Here is a 15,072-nt window from a genome sequence, read left to right on the forward strand (position 1 = left end):
AACGTCTCAATCACATTAGCGAGCTCGAGACTGCAAGACGAGAGGCAGCTGAACAGCAAAGCTTACATCAAGCCGCGTCGCAACAGAGCCAAAGTCCAAAGATTGCCGACACCTCCGCATCGGATGTGGCAGTGTACGAAGAAAAACTTCGCGTACTTGAACAAGAGCGGAACAAAGCCATCAGGGCTGCCGAAGACGCAGAAGACCGTATCGAAACCATGAAAGGCGAGGTCGTGCGCAAGCATCTAGCCCGCGTAGAGCCCCTAGAAAAGGAGAACGCTTTTCTCCTCGACAAGATCGACCGCCTCGAGGCCATGCTAGCAGCTGGTGACCGTATCGCTTGTGTCGCGGCCACCGTTGGCGAGAGACGCAATATCAACAGCTTGGCTGAGGAAGATGAAGACTCGGCTGAAGATGCGTGGCCTGGTGCCCAGCCCTCCAAAGTAAATGGAACGGGCGACCACAAAGACGTGGTCGGAACTGTAAGTTGAACCCAACCCTGTATGTGGTTTTTTTGCTTTTACTAGTTGCACATGAGATACAGTTAGCTAATCCGCCGCTAGCAGATAGCAGCCATGCAAGAGTCTTTGAAGCAGCTCGCTGAGCTCAACAACGAAGCAATCTCTGAGAGTACCAAGACGGCCCAGAAACTCACCATGGACCAAGACTAGTCCTTCTTTTGTCCGGCGATGATGAAGGTCTGCGGCAGCGTACGACGGCTCATGAAGCGCATGCTTAATTCTCTTCTTCGACACATACTTTTTAATTCTTCCTATTTCACTTTTGGCCATTCTCACAGCACGAGTTTGCTTTATTTAGATCATGGCACTATACCCATCTCAATGTACTATCGTCATTTATGAAGACTTTCATGTTAGTGAGCTCCCCCTCACACTTCCAGACGTCGAACAACTCCCTGCCACTTGTGCAGCTTTTTCATCCAATTCCGAACGCCAACTGCTGTATCGTGGAGGTCCACTCCCAAAGACGAGCATGTCATGCTTCTCAAGACTAGATACGACATTCATATCAATCCCTTCACAGAGATTTTTTACTTACTCGTCTCCTATTACCAAGACATCAGACAAATGAAGGCGAAAGGAACGCAGGAACAAACACAGCACATAGAGACAGCAGTGAACGTAGTCATGAATATTTGATAAACTATACAAAGGCGCAGCCAAACGAATCGAAGAAAGTATATATACAAGAAACTTTTCCTTCTCACTCATAACTCGAGGAATTTTCCTTCTGTCATGCTCTAGGACTGGTAAGAGTCCAAGAAGCTAGCCCTTCCGAGCTTTCGGGAGTGAATGTGCTCGTGGACAACGACGGGGCTGACTGGCTTGTGGCCAACCATAGCGCGCCTGGTCAAGGTGTCATGGCGGCGGGATACAGGCTCAGAGCGGCCGCGGTTGGAGTCAGTTGATTGAAGGCACTGGGAGTAGTAGTCGTTCTGGACCACGCACTTCCAGCCGCTGGCGCATGTAGTAGGGCCAGTGAAGCCAATGCCGCCGCAGCGCTCGTAGGCACCGGCGGTGCTAGGCTGGGCAGGCTGGGCAGGCTCAGCGGGAGATGGGGTCGTAGCAGGGGCAGACTCGGCTGGTGCCGAAGGGGTCGATGATCCGGCAGGGGAAGACGCAACGGGAGAGGCAGACTCAGCAGGCGCTGCTGACTCGATGGGTGCCGCAGATTCTACAGGCGCAGCAGATGGGGCCGCAGGCGAGCCGGTACCGATAGGTGCTGCAGAAGAAGCAGCAGGGACTACGGGAGTCGCAGCTGGTACACTGGAGCTAGCTGCCTCTGGTGTGGCCTCAGGGGTAGTGGAAGCAGTGGGAGCAGTGCCACTGGCGGGGCTGTCACCAAGAGCAAGGATACGGGCAGCAGCGGCCTCAGCAGCAACCATGACGATCGCCTGGGTGTTACCAGTAGGGAGATCGGGGTGAATGGAAGCATCGACGACGAACAGGTTGTCAGTACCATAGACCTTGGTGTCAGTGTCAACAACAACACCAGCATCACCCTCGGTTCCCATCTTAGCGGTACCGACGTAGTGGCTTCCGGTCTTGAAAGACTTGATAAGGTCCGCGCCAGTAACGTTGGAAACACCGGCAGGAGCAATCAAAGAGAGGGTGGAGTTGCCACCTTGTGTCATGGCAATCAAACGGTCCATCATCATCGTGACGGCCTCAGTGTCGACGTCAGAGGTCATGTGGGGGTCGGTGATGAAGGTGGTGGCGCCATCAGCTGTGATACCAAGGCTACCGACAGACTGCAGACCGTGGGTGATGTAAACCTTCATCTGGATGGTGTTGTCGGCAGGCGAGTTGCAAGTACCCTGGAAGAAAATCTCGCTGCCGTCAGTGGTGTTGACAGATGACCACCAGTTAAGACGTTGACCGGACTGTGCGAGCTCACCAGAGCCCTTAGCGAACAGGTCAATGGTGGTTTGGTTGGGGCTGGTGAGAGCCTTCTCGTCCGTTCCGGAGAGGGGAGTGCTGGTGTTGAACTTGACAGTGAAGATAGGGTGGTCCTTGATCTCAGCACCGACGGGGAGGTCGATCCAGTCAGCCTCATCGGGAAGTGTGACACCGCTGCTGCCGCTGGCAACAGTCTGAAGCTGGTCGGCGGGACCAATACCAGAGTTAAAGAGGATACGGGGAGTAGACATGGATCCGGCAGCCAGGATGACACTGCCTCCGGACTTGACGTTGTAGATAACGCGCTTGCCGTCTGCAGTCTCAACCTCGATACCAGAGACAGCCGATCCCTCACGAACAACGCGAACGACGTTGGTGTTCATCATCAGCTCGAAGTTGTTGAGCTTTTGGGCAAGGGGAAGGTAAGTCCTGACCACACCGGAGCGAAGACCGTTGGCGATGTTCCAGGTAGGGTGGCCGTAGACGTCGACCTTGGCGTTGGGGTTCTTTACAAAGTCGGTCTCGGTCCATCCCTGGCCAGCGAAGAACTGCGATAAGACATCGTAGGCACCGTTGTCGTAGCGGATACCGTCTTCTGAGCCGTAAGTTTGTCCAGGGTTGCGTTCGTACAGACGATCAGCCGCCTCAGCGACATCAGCCCACTTCCAGCCAGCAGGCCACTTGTCGTCGAAATCACGCTCTTGAGGCTTGACGTACATCATAGCGTTGATGGCAGTGCTACCACCTAGGAGGCAGCCAGACATGTCGGCGGTGTCGGCGCAGTAAGCGGGGCTGCCGACATCGCTGAGGTAGTAACCGTAGCCTGGAACATCGTACATCGAAACAGTGTCGTTCCATGGCATGACCTCAGTCTTACCAGTGAAAGCGTATGATGGGCCACCACGTTCGACCAAGAGGACGGACGCACCGCTCTCTGCAAGCCTCTCAGCTGCGATGATACCAGCAGCACCACCTCCGGCGACGATGTAGTCGTACGTAGAGTTAGCGACGGTGGCTGTTGTGTTTCCAGCAACTGGGGCTGCTGGCGCGGTCGAGTTGCCTCCGGGTGTGGTAGAGTTGCCCCCGCTAGGGGTGCTAGCCACCGCCATAGCAGCCCACTTCTCGAAGTCGGGGCTGCTAGCGTTGCTCATGGGAAGTCCGAAAGCTCCGAAACCAGCGTCGTGGTAGTTGAGAGCCGCACCAGCATCGGTAGAGTCGGCAAGCGCCTTGTTAGAGTAAGCCCAGCCCATGATGTTTACGCTAGGGTCCTCGTAGATGACGAGACCGGTCTTTGGGTCCTCGCTGATGCAGTTTGAGCACAGGAAGGTGTATGAAAAGGCGGTGTCGTTGACGAAGGTTCCGTCGGGGATTGGGGACATGGTGAAGTCACCAGTCTTGACAGCTGGGTTCGTGTATCCAGTTGCTTCTCTGAAGGAGGCGATGACTTCGCCCTCGTGAGGCCAAGCAACAACCAGCAAGTTGCCAGTCATGGATTGTCCCTGAGTGTGTTAGTTTACATTGTCTATAACATCGCTTGCTCCTAACATACCAAGCTGAATCCAGCCCAACCACCATCGTTGGTGATCGGAGCTTGAACCTGGACGATGAAGTCGGTAGTAGCTTTCTCCGGAAGGGCATAGCCTAGCCTGTAGCCCGAAGAGTGGTGAAGACCGCTGAAGGTGATGCCAGTCTTCTCGTCTGTGAATTTGGAGGAAGTTTGCGCCGAGACGCCAAGTGCCAGAAGGGCTGTGGAAAGAAGGAATGTGCGTGCCATTTTGGCTGTAGGAGTGATGACTGAAGTGGAGGAAAGAATGCTGTGGCGCTGCCAACAAAAGAGTGTGAAGCCGTCAAGGCTGTAAAGAATGACTAGAAAGCAACGTTCGTAGAACGAGCAAAGAAAAAGATTGAATGAATGAAAGCGAGAGAGCTTGTACCGAACAAGTCGCCGCAAGATGTCTCTCTATATGTATGCTGTGCCATTGCGGGTCAAGAGCCCTCAATCTGCCACTTCCAAGGATGGAGGCCATCTCCGACCTAGCGCCCATCAAACAAGCTCACGATGCAGCCTCGCGGCGATGTCAACCTGGATTCTGGACCATGGTGGTCCAGGAACATGGTCCATCGGTCGCGCTACGGGTGTCAAAACGGTCAACTGGCGTTTGCACCACTGTACTAAGTTAATTACCTGCAGCATGGGCGGAAAAATGCCGACGCACAGTTCGGTAACACGGTCGCGTTCATTCGTCGATAATGAAGTTTCATGTTTGTTTGGCATGAACCTGACGTCGGGGTGGAGTCTAGCTGTTTCGAAACGAATCGCCAAGGCAGGAACCGCCATCCTTTGCAAATTGCGCGTGGGCCGCTGAGCAAAACACCATCCGCTATTGATTGCGCTCATGGTTCATGGGCTTGACTGATGAGTCGAGCACCTTATCTTCTGCTTGTCCCGGTGGTTGTAAGAGTCAGGTCGCATTGTCGTTTGTGAGGCTGCGAGTGCGAATGCAAAAAGATATGGGACCCATCAATCTACTGGTACCCATCAGCTTCCTACAATTACCGTCGCAAAGCTGAAGACGATAGCGAACCCGGGAATTCGGCTCGGCGGAGGAAGAGATGGAACATTGAAGTACAAAGGTGACGCGTTCACAATAGGTGGCATTCGGCGCAGGTTATGCGTGAGCGTCTGCTGCAACACGACCGGTCACCGACAATCTTCTGACAGATTAAAGACGAGCTCATGGCTCCAAGGATACACTCCGATGGTTGCTCGACACGGAGTTTTGTTTGATGGGATGAAGACGTTTGGCTTGTTGACGTGCAGTGGATATTGCCTCCTAGTTTACCTGACGCTAGCTTGATCGGGAACGACTGAGGCACGGCGCGGTAACCGGGACCGTGAACATGTCAAACATGCGCCGGCGCATCGATGTGTTCAACACCTCGTTGAACACGCTTTCAACCAAAATTGGTCTGTGCTTTTTGGATGAGGAACGAGTCGAACGTGCTGATGATGCGGAGGTGTTCAGGTGGGGTAATGTACCTCGGCACAGGATGTCGCCTCCCGCCAGGTACCGTACGCCCGTATACTAATCTTCATGCCAACGATCTTATGCTAGAATAATTGCTGTAATTCACCACCTTTGTACAGACTACCTGCACAGCACCGCATCGTCATGGCACCAAAAAATGAAATTCCAGCTTATGTCCTTGGTGTTGGGCTCACCAAGTTCATCAAACCCCGACAAACGCGCGCATATCCAGAGATGGGCTATGAGGCGGGAGTAAAGGCAATGTTGGATGCACAAATTAACTACGACGATGTTGAGACAGGAGTTGCCTGTTACTGTTACGGAGACACTACGAGCGGTCAAAGAATCTTCTACCAGTTCGGCATGTCGAGGTATGGCAATTAATAACGACCTTGTGAAGTATAGAGATACTGACAAACACCAGTATCCCAATTTACAACACAAACAATGCATGTGCAACTGGTTCGACCGGTCTTCATCTAGCGCGAACACTGGTCAAGAACGGGGCGATTGACTGCGCGCTCGTTATTGGATTCGAACAAATGCAGCCTGGCTCTATCAAATCAACATGGAGCGATCGCCCTTCCCCCATGGGTCTCTCGATGCGTATGATGGCCGACACCCGCGGCATAAGCAATTCTCCACCCAATGCTCAATACTTTGCCAATGCTGGTCTTGAATATATGGAGAAGCATGGAGCTGAGGCACGCGACTTTGCTGAGATTGCCAGGATTAGCCATGAACACAGCTCGAGGAATCCGTATGCGCAGTTCAGGGATGTCTACACACTTGAACAGATTGAGAAGGCGCCCATGATTCACTTCCCGTTGACTAAACTTCAATGCAGTCCGACAAGCGATGGTGCTGGCGCAGCCGTTATCGTGAGCCAAAAGTTCTTGGATGCCAGACCGCATCTCAAGAGTCAAGCTATCCTGATCGCAGGACAGTCTCTGATGACGGACTCTCCTCAGCTTTACTCTAAGTCATCGATGGATCTCGTTGGTTACGATATGACTAAGCGCGCAGCACAAGCGGCTTTGAAGGAGGCCGGTGTGAGTGCGAAAGACATCAAGGTCGCGGAACTACACGACTGCTTCTCGGCGAATGAGCTCATCTTGTTAGAGGGTCTGGGTTTCAGCGAACCTGGAAAAGCACACATGATGGTACGCAACGGCGATATCACATACGGTGGCAAAGGACCCATCGTGAACCCATCTGGCGGTCTCATCAGCAAGGGACACCCTCTCGGCGCGACTGGGCTGGCACAATGTGCAGAACTGACCTGGCAGCTTCGAGGTTGGGCCAACAACAGACTAGCTGATGGAGCAGACGTGGCGCTGCAGCACAACCTGGGCCTGGGCGGAGCTGTCGTGATCAATGTATACAAACGCGCTGACGGCAAAAAGAATGCGAGGATGAGTGATGAGGAAGTCAAACAAGCGAGTCAATTCTCCTACAACCCTGCCGTGGAGGCACGCTACGTCACCAAGGAGGAAGGCGAAAAGGTGAGAAGCAAGACTGTGGCAAATGAGTATGCGCTAGGCGATACCTTAGAGAAGATTCAAAGTCGACTGTAAGCTAGTTGTATAATCGAATCAGGGGTTTGAATAACAACTCTTCAACTTGTCTTGTGTTTCTTGCATGAAAGCCTCATCTTTGCTGAATACCATGAACCTTTTCTCATATAACTGGCTTCGGCTGCTATAAACCATTCTTGCTGTGACACCACGTTTGAAGACTAATATTAGGCTTACGCCTAAGTTTAGCACTAATGGCACATGGCTAGTCCGTCGCATTACTGGACTTGGAACTTTGGATGGAGGATCCCAGCAATAGCGCTATCCACGTCTTGTTCTGTTCACCTCACAGCATACATGCAAATCACCTCTCCTTAATCTTATCTCATATCTGTTGGAGTATATAGTAATGGATTGATGTTACGGAGGATTCTGACTATATAGGCAGTGCGCTAGTGGGTATGGAAGGTACCAATAACAACATGAGATGGCTCTTTCTTCAATATCAACATGCACTCTAGTAAACCTCAAGAACATATCTGCCCTCGTCCTTCAACTTTTCAATCTCCTTGCGTGAGTCAACCTTCTTAGCACCGACATTCTTGACCTTGTGCTCGACTTCGACAGCCTCTTGAAGCACCTCAGTGACATCAGGCACAGGCCATGTCGGTCCACAGAGGTAAAAGCTACCCTCCTTTTCGAGATAAGCCCTTCGGATGTCCGTCAATGACTCCCTCATACGGTCCTGGATGTAAATCTTCTGAGGTTGGTCACGAGAGAAGGCGCGACCAATGAGAGTAATGATACCGGCATCTTGGTATGCCTCCCATTCCTCACCATACAAGTATTCTTCGCGCTGGTGACGGGAGCCCATGTAAAGTAGAACCTCACCGATTTCGTGACCTTGCTGCTTCTGGTAAGCACGTTCCTGAACGAAAGCACGGAAAGGTGCAAGACCGGTACCCAGACCAGCCATGATGATGGGCGCAGTGGTCTTGGTAGGGAGCTTCATAACGGACGGCTTGACCGAAACGGTAACAGGCGAGCCAATCTTGAGGCTGTTGAGGTAGCGTGTCGCTTGACCGAAACGGTCGCGACCCTTGGGGTCGACCCAGTTGACAGTTACAATGAGCAGCGAGACGGAGTTGGGGGTTACGTGCTGCGCGGATGCGATGGAGTACTCGCGGCGCTTCATTGGGCTGACAATGCGAACGATGTCATGGAAGCTTGGGTGTGCAGATGGGAACTCAAGCAGGATGTCAGCGTAGGTGACGGTGTCAACCTCAGCACGGCGCTTGAACTCAGTGGCGCCTTCTGCACTAAGAAGCTGCAGAAGCTCGCGCTTCTCACGCTCGTCATCGGCAAATTCGGCGAGCGCTTCGTAGAAGCGCTTTGGTGGGCGACCGAAGATATCGACATTTTGTAGCAGAGATTGGTAGACAGTTCGGTTGACAAGGACGTTGGGGTCTTCACGGGATGGTACCTCAACGATCTCATCAGGGTTGAGACCGTACCACTTGATGAACTCGTCGACCTGCTTCTCGTCGTTCTCTGCGTGGATACCAAGAGCCTCACCAATAGCGTAAGTAACACCAGAATCACCGAGATCAAACTCGATGTGGAAGATGTTACGGTCGTAGTTCTTTGGCGTGAGACGACGACGCTCCTTAACATGAACGATACTGGTCTTGACGCCAAGATCGGGTCGGACCTGGTTAGCGGTGCCGAAGGCTTCCTTGAAAGCGAAGCCCTTGGCTGCGATCTGCCAATCTTTGAGCAGGGTCGGGGGCTCTGTCTCGATACGGTCGAGGGGAGCAAAGCTGTTGACGTTGATGTCTGAAGGAAGGCGGATTGGCTCAACGTCCTCCTCGACGGTACCCCAAGCGGCAGGAACCTCGACCTCACGGAGAGCGCTTTCGAGCTGCTGGGCGAGTTTTTCAAAGACATCGGAGCTGCCGTTGATGGCGGCAAGCTTGCTTAAGCCAGAAGTCAGAAGATCTTCACGAGCGACCTTCAAGAATGCCAGCTGAGTGAGGAAAGACTCTAGAGACTCGTCTTCAGCAACAGCTTCAGATAGAAGAGGATCAAGAACGAAAAGCTGAACGTCCTTGTCTACAAGAGCCTTGCGGAAGGCAGGTGACAACTTCTTCTCAACGTCCTCGTTCTTCACACCGGGAAGCTTCACAATGATGGAGCTGTCAGGCTTGACGCTGTTCAAGATGTCGAATTCCTTGAGGATAGCAATGTCACCAATGAATGCAACATCGGCTTGCTCAACAGCGTAGGGCGCCTCGATAGTGTAGTCAGCATTGCGAATGTCAGTGCGAGTGACACCGCCCTGCACGAGGTTGTCGTGGCCGCTGCGAACGAAAACGTTCTTTGAAGAGTCGCTTGAGAGGAGCTTGCCTACTACAACAGGTGCGTTGGCGGCTGATGATTCGTCAAGGTTCCAGAAGCTGTACTGCTTGACGTCGGCGGTGTTCAAGATGTCAACGTAAGAGCGAACCTCGGCTCCCTCCTTCTCGGCGTGGATCTGGCGGAAGGCATCGAGGAAGTTGCTGGGCGTCCAGACCTGCTCACGCGAGTACTTGACATCGGTGACTTCAACGTCCCTGTCGTAGGCGAACTGAACAGAAGCCAAGACATCGGAGTAGAGTCTAGAGTATTCCGCGGGGTCGAGCACAGCAGCCTCGTCCTTGACCTGACCAAGAACGGCGATGCGACGAGTGCTCTTTGGGAGCGCCTCAAGGAAAGCCTCCTCCACGAATGGGCGGTAGACACGAACGTTGACAACACCGACCTTGTCACCGTCCTTGGAAAGGGCGTTGGCGACCTGAGCAGTCAACGAAGCCTCTACAGTACCAAAGACGACAAGGACGCTCTCTGCCTCTTGGTGGCCGTAGTAATCGAAGAGCTTGTAGTCCTCACCGAGCTCGTCGTTGAAGGCCTGGAGAAGGCGCAGAACACGTCCGGCAGTGTCAGAGTGCTTCTTGTCGACCTCAGAGACGGCCTTGAGCACTGCCTCGTAGCTGTTGTGTAGCCTGGTCTGGTCAAGGGTATCGACCAGCCTGGCGGTCTCCCTTCCAACGCTAATGCCATCGTATGTGTGGATCGTGGGGAGGACACTCGATAGGAGGGTAGCGAAGAGGGACATGTGCTGAGTCTCGAAGACAGACGGGCTGCAGACGAGACCAAGACCAAGATCCTCGGCGAGTGTGAGCGAAGAGACATAGTCGGTGACTAGGCCAGCGCTGGAGTTGGCAGAGTAGTCGACAGCGGCAATGTGGGCGGTCAATGGGTTCGCGACCGAGTAGAGGGCGGACAGTTGGTCGAGCGAAGCGCGGAGATAGTTCAAGGTGGAAGAGGAAGCGACGATGGACTGAGGGATGTGGCGCTTCTTCAAGTCAAAGTCCTTTGAGAACATGTATCCCAATGCAATGGCACCAGCACCGGTCCTCGTCTCCAGAGAGGAGACGCCAGTCTGGTAACCGAGAGCATTCTTCTCGCCCTGTTCTTGCCAGTACTTGACTGCCACATCCAGATCGAAAGATTCAGCCGAGTATGCGAAGATCTTGTCGGAGAGAGCGTATGCGACTTGTTGGACGAGAGTCTGGGCGGTAAGGTAGGTTGGGCCACCGATCGATTGGTAGGAGAGATCCTGACCAAACGGCAGACTGGACGACTTCTTGGTGAAGTCCTTGGGTGCGTTCTGCTCAGCACCAGGGCCAGCGGATTCTGTCTGCTGGAAATGCATCTTGAATGCAGGTATGCGCCTCAGCAACTCAGCCTTTCAGTCGAGGCAATGAGAGTCTCTCTTTGGTGTAAGAGAGAAAGTGAGAGTTACTACGATCCCACGGAGGCTTCAGCGAGGGAGTATATCCGCGTCGTGGATTTGTCGCCTCGTAGCAGCCAAAAAGTGCCGTCGTCCAGTAGCGACATCGGCAGAAGACCGACCGAGCAAGACGCAATCCATCAGACAGACCATGATTGGCTCTTTGTGCTTGCTCTAGCACGTCTTTCGGGCGATAGATTGCAAATGCGCGGAATGTCGCCTTGACGCGACGAGAATTTGGCCCTAGCGCGAATTGCGTGCTTGAGACGCCAAGACATAGGAAACGTGACTGCGGGGAAATCACGGCTCTCGGAGATCTGATCACCAACACTGTCTCCTTCCGAAGTTGAGAATCCAACCCACAACTCTGGCCCTATGCCCCATCGCGCAATGTCTATTATGCAAAAACCGACTGTTAGCCTGACTCTGTGTACGTATCTGATCGTCGCATGCCTCGCGACTCAGAGTGACGTTACGCAAGGCTGAGCTTGAATGACAAGATGTACAAGCGGGTACATGCAGAGAAATCCAGTGGCAGACTCTAGCCACACAGCGGTGCAACTTGTTGTTGTGACCATGTCCGTTGAGAGCGCTTATGTACAGCTCGTGTACATGTACCGTCTCGTACTCAACATTGGATCGCCCTGTTGGTTATGCACGCTGCAAACCACGGCATTTTGTCTCCATTGCGGCACCCGACCATTTCAATAAATCTTGTCTATTTACCTCACAAGAAGATCACGAACATCTGACGATCAGGCTCTTTACCCTCTATTGATAGTAACGGAAGCCAAAGGCGTAGCGGCAAGTGTCATTACTCTCATCAACGCTGCGAGCCATACCGCCTCCTTCTCTGAATGAGTCTGGGTTCTACATGACATTACTTTATGTCGTTGGAGCGATCAACGAAGTCATTCATCTTTTCATTACACATACCTCCCCGCCATTCCGAAATCTCAAAGGACCTCACAGCTCGAAAACACCTGTTTCAAGCTTTTGTCGACAGCGTCGTCGACGGAGAGAACCACGTACGAGTGAATTCCAGATGACCAAAAAGGAGACACAGATAAAGAGGATGCAAAGAGCGATGACGAACCGAGGACCATCACCGATGGTGGCCGTTCGAGTGATGAAGAGAACGCTGAGAGCATGAGCGACGATGGTGACGGTAGCACGACCTGAGCGATTGGATACTCTTGAAGCTGGAGCTGAAGCTGAGGATATTCGAGATGTGCAACCGATTGGTGCCATTCCGCAGAACATGCCATTACCTTTGGAACACTCGCCCGTAAGATGATGAGGACCATTTTCCTCAAGAGAGCACTCCAGGACAATTCTTTGTTGGTGTTTGAATAGTTGCGTGGAAAAGGTTTGTGTTCCCTCTGGCCTTGCTAGATACACAATGACATAGTCTTTATCTTGTTTTCTCCTATCCGCGAGCTGAATCGACAAAGCATATGCGACATCGAGATAAGCATTCCAAGCATTACCGATGCACATCGATGCGAACTACCGAATCTGGTGGAGACCGCAGCCGATCGTGATCTTCGCACCGCCTATGATCTCCATGGGGCATTGTGGAGTCTCATAGACCCTTTGTTACATATATTCAGCAAATGAGCAGAGGCTTTCAGTAGTGCGATGATGTCAGATGTCCACGCGGATGAGAGGTTCCGAGTGGGTAAGTCACGATGTTCGCGATCAGCACACAGAGCGCGCAACCGCGTCGCGCTTATCGTCATACCTCTGTAATAGCGGAATTTCGCAAACTTCAGTCTATCAAATGTACGATTGCATCACAGCAATGATGTAGCTGGGTTTAGATGCATGAAACAGTTATTTGACTGCTTGTCGCACTTTTCCAGCACTTTACATCCTGGTTTACCCCAGAAACACAATTCATCCCCTAGCAAGGAAGCCCTGCGCGTCTCGATCCTGTCAAAGTCCATCGAATCAGCCCTTCAACTCGATACCCCTTCGACCAAGATAACTTCCCAAGTATGGCGTTAGACGTCCGTCATCAATCTGAAAAACTTGACAAAACACTCCAACAAACCCCTGGCATCCAGATTTTCCTCCAGCCCATCGCACCCCCAGCTGCTCTAGGTCTCGCTGGTTTCGCTGGCTCAACATGGATAACCTCATCCTACATCGCCAACTGGTGGGGCGGACCTGAATCACCGACTATTTTCTTCCCATTCGTAGGTCTGTTCGGCGGACTAGCGCAATTCATCGCGGGGCTGTATGGATTCAAAGCAAGAGATACATTGGTGACGGTAATCAACACCATGTGGGGAAGTTTCTGGATTAGTATCGGGATTCTATATGCTTTTGTCGTAAGTGTTGCCGTTCTTGAGTAAGATCTGAATTACGAGAAGAGAGCTGACAAGAAATGATAGGCGGCCGGTGCTCTGGAAGCACACGAAGTGCATACGCATTTTCCTGAACTCGCATCTTGGTTCGTGATACTCTGTGTTTTCACATGGTCGGGCGCGCTCGCTGCTACAGCAAGAGATGTTGTTCTTAGCGTTTGTCTCTTCTCTCTGGCCATCGGAAGTACAATCGCTTGCTGCATGTTCGCATACAACGGTCGCCCTTCTTCGACAGCGAATACGAGTGCATCGGGCGACAGTCTTACTGGCGGAGTTACCATGGGCATGAAAGCTGCCAGCTACTTCTGGATGTTGAGCGCGCTTTGCGCCTGGTGGAGAGTGACGGTTTATCTTGTTGAGGAGGCATATGGTCCCGATCACACGATCACTAAGTTCTTCCCTATTGGCAGGACACCTATGGAGAGGAAAGCGCCTTTGGTTATCCCTGGGCTGGGTGAGCCTGGTGTTAAGAGGGGTGTTCCAAAGCCACTGCCAGTGTAATGCAATTCGAAAGGATTGTGAGATGTATTGATAGAGTGTTGTTTGCTCGCGCAATCGTATATTCGACATTTTGGATACCCATGGCTTTGCTGTAACCGTACCCTTATAGTTCGCAGCACCAAGAAATATATAAGACATTAAGATTACTTTCACAGCATCAGCTAGCTAAGAGCATTTCAAGACAGACACCCAACGTCCAAAGCATATTTGTTTCAAGCAAAATTTCGTTCATTACTGTTGTAGCTAGTCGACCGGACGGACCGCTACTTGAAACGCCAAATGCGCACACATTGGCTCGGCAACATCATCCCGCTCTTCTTCTTCTCTCAGACTCCCTTCGCCGATACTCGATACCATGCTTAGCTATGATGGTATCATACTCATGCTTTAGCAACCTCATCTTGTATCTGTTTACCAGTTTTCGTCCAACAGACTTCTCATAGGCCTCCCTAATCATGTAAAGCTCTATCTCGCCTTCTATAAGCCTCAGTTCATCAGTGGTCGGTATGCCAGATGGTCGAGGAGGAGGCGAGGGCCATATAATACTCTGTTCAAAAACATCATGGACGGAATCGCGATTAGGCTCTTTTTGATGCGGTCGATGCTGTGATGCATAAGTCTCAGATAAGCTGCATGACGATGCATCAGGTGAAGACTGCATCCAATCTTGCCTTGTCGGAGAGCAGGCTTGAGGTGTCGGTGGCAGAAAAATTTGAGGTACTGAGGGCGGAGGAGTATGGGGTAATGATGATGGGCGTGGTTTCTTTGCTAGCGGTGGTCTTGATCGGGAAGATGGCGGTGACAGGCCTGGAAGACATCCCGTTGAGCCTAAAGATAGACATCTTTGTCTTCGTGGCGACTTCGTACGCTTTTTACGACTTGCTTCTCCTGCATTGTGCTCAGCGAGAAGCTTTCTGATCTCTGCTTCGCGCACGGATGCGATTAATGGAAATTCTGGTGACCTGCGGGGAGCCCTCCGGGAATATGGGCTTTCCAGCATGGCCTGTAAGATCTCTTCCGATGTTCTTAGCTCTATTTTTGCTGAAGGATATTTATCGGTTGTCTTTAGAATCATGTGGTGCTTGATAGAACCATATTTAGGCTGGCGACGGTGCGTACCAAGAACATCTGGTGTTAAGAATTATGGTAGCTGGTGGGGTCCAAGATAGTCCTCTAGTCCTGAGAGGACAATAAAGCTGGTGTCTGGGTATGTTGGACAAAGACGACAATGCCACAACAAAGAGGCTGCATTTAGCGGAAGTCTTGAGAAAGAAGCAGCCGAAGGCGGACATGCATCGATTGGGAGTCCGGCGAACAACCATAGGCGGCGATTTGAGGAATCCCGTATCGGAGCAACGCGCCATGATCGTAAAGCTCTTACGCCGAGCATGCAAATCGCAG

At 52.1% G+C, this 15,072-nt stretch overlaps 5 protein-coding genes across 5 annotated transcripts; 2 read left to right on the plus strand and 3 right to left on the minus strand.

Annotated features, from left to right (window-relative positions):
- Nucleotides 1–1,261: 1,261 nt before the first annotated feature.
- Nucleotides 1,262–4,194, minus strand: CC77DRAFT_950453 (FAD/NAD(P)-binding domain-containing protein; the record flags this gene model as incomplete). Its single annotated transcript, XM_018535321.1, has 2 exons — nucleotides 1,262–3,919; nucleotides 3,970–4,194. The coding sequence occupies 2 exons, from the start codon at nucleotides 4,192–4,194 to the stop codon at nucleotides 1,262–1,264; spliced, it is 2,883 nt and encodes a 960-aa protein (XP_018379130.1).
- Nucleotides 4,195–5,190: 996 nt separating this feature from the next.
- CC77DRAFT_603005 (thiolase-like protein) lies at nucleotides 5,191–7,255 on the plus strand. Its single transcript, XM_018532428.1, has 2 exons — nucleotides 5,191–5,820; nucleotides 5,874–7,255. The coding sequence occupies exons 1-2, from the start codon at nucleotides 5,594–5,596 to the stop codon at nucleotides 7,024–7,026; spliced, it is 1,380 nt and encodes a 459-aa protein (XP_018379131.1). The 5' UTR covers nucleotides 5,191–5,593; the 3' UTR covers nucleotides 7,027–7,255.
- Nucleotides 7,255–11,030, minus strand: CC77DRAFT_599765 (hypothetical protein). Its single transcript, XM_018532423.1, has one exon. The coding sequence runs from the start codon at nucleotides 10,718–10,720 to the stop codon at nucleotides 7,484–7,486; it is 3,237 nt and encodes a 1,078-aa protein (XP_018379132.1). The 5' UTR covers nucleotides 10,721–11,030; the 3' UTR covers nucleotides 7,255–7,483.
- Nucleotides 11,031–11,569: 539 nt separating this feature from the next.
- CC77DRAFT_1014622 (hypothetical protein) lies at nucleotides 11,570–12,298 on the minus strand (the record flags this gene model as incomplete). Its single annotated transcript, XM_018523907.1, has 2 exons — nucleotides 11,570–11,668; nucleotides 11,831–12,298. The coding sequence occupies 2 exons, from the start codon at nucleotides 12,296–12,298 to the stop codon at nucleotides 11,570–11,572; spliced, it is 567 nt and encodes a 188-aa protein (XP_018379133.1).
- A 77-nt stretch (nucleotides 12,299–12,375) lies between these two features.
- CC77DRAFT_603009 (hypothetical protein) lies at nucleotides 12,376–13,846 on the plus strand. The gene is made up of 2 exons (XM_018532429.1): nucleotides 12,376–13,134; nucleotides 13,198–13,846. The coding sequence occupies exons 1-2, from the start codon at nucleotides 12,799–12,801 to the stop codon at nucleotides 13,669–13,671; spliced, it is 810 nt and encodes a 269-aa protein (XP_018379134.1). The 5' UTR covers nucleotides 12,376–12,798; the 3' UTR covers nucleotides 13,672–13,846.
- Nucleotides 13,847–15,072: the final 1,226 nt, after the last annotated feature.

The sequence above is a fragment of the Alternaria alternata genome, assembly GCF_001642055.1.
Source record: "Alternaria alternata strain SRC1lrK2f unplaced genomic scaffold CC77scaffold_39, whole genome shotgun sequence".
NCBI classification, from domain to species: Eukaryota; Fungi; Ascomycota; class Dothideomycetes; order Pleosporales; family Pleosporaceae; genus Alternaria; species Alternaria alternata.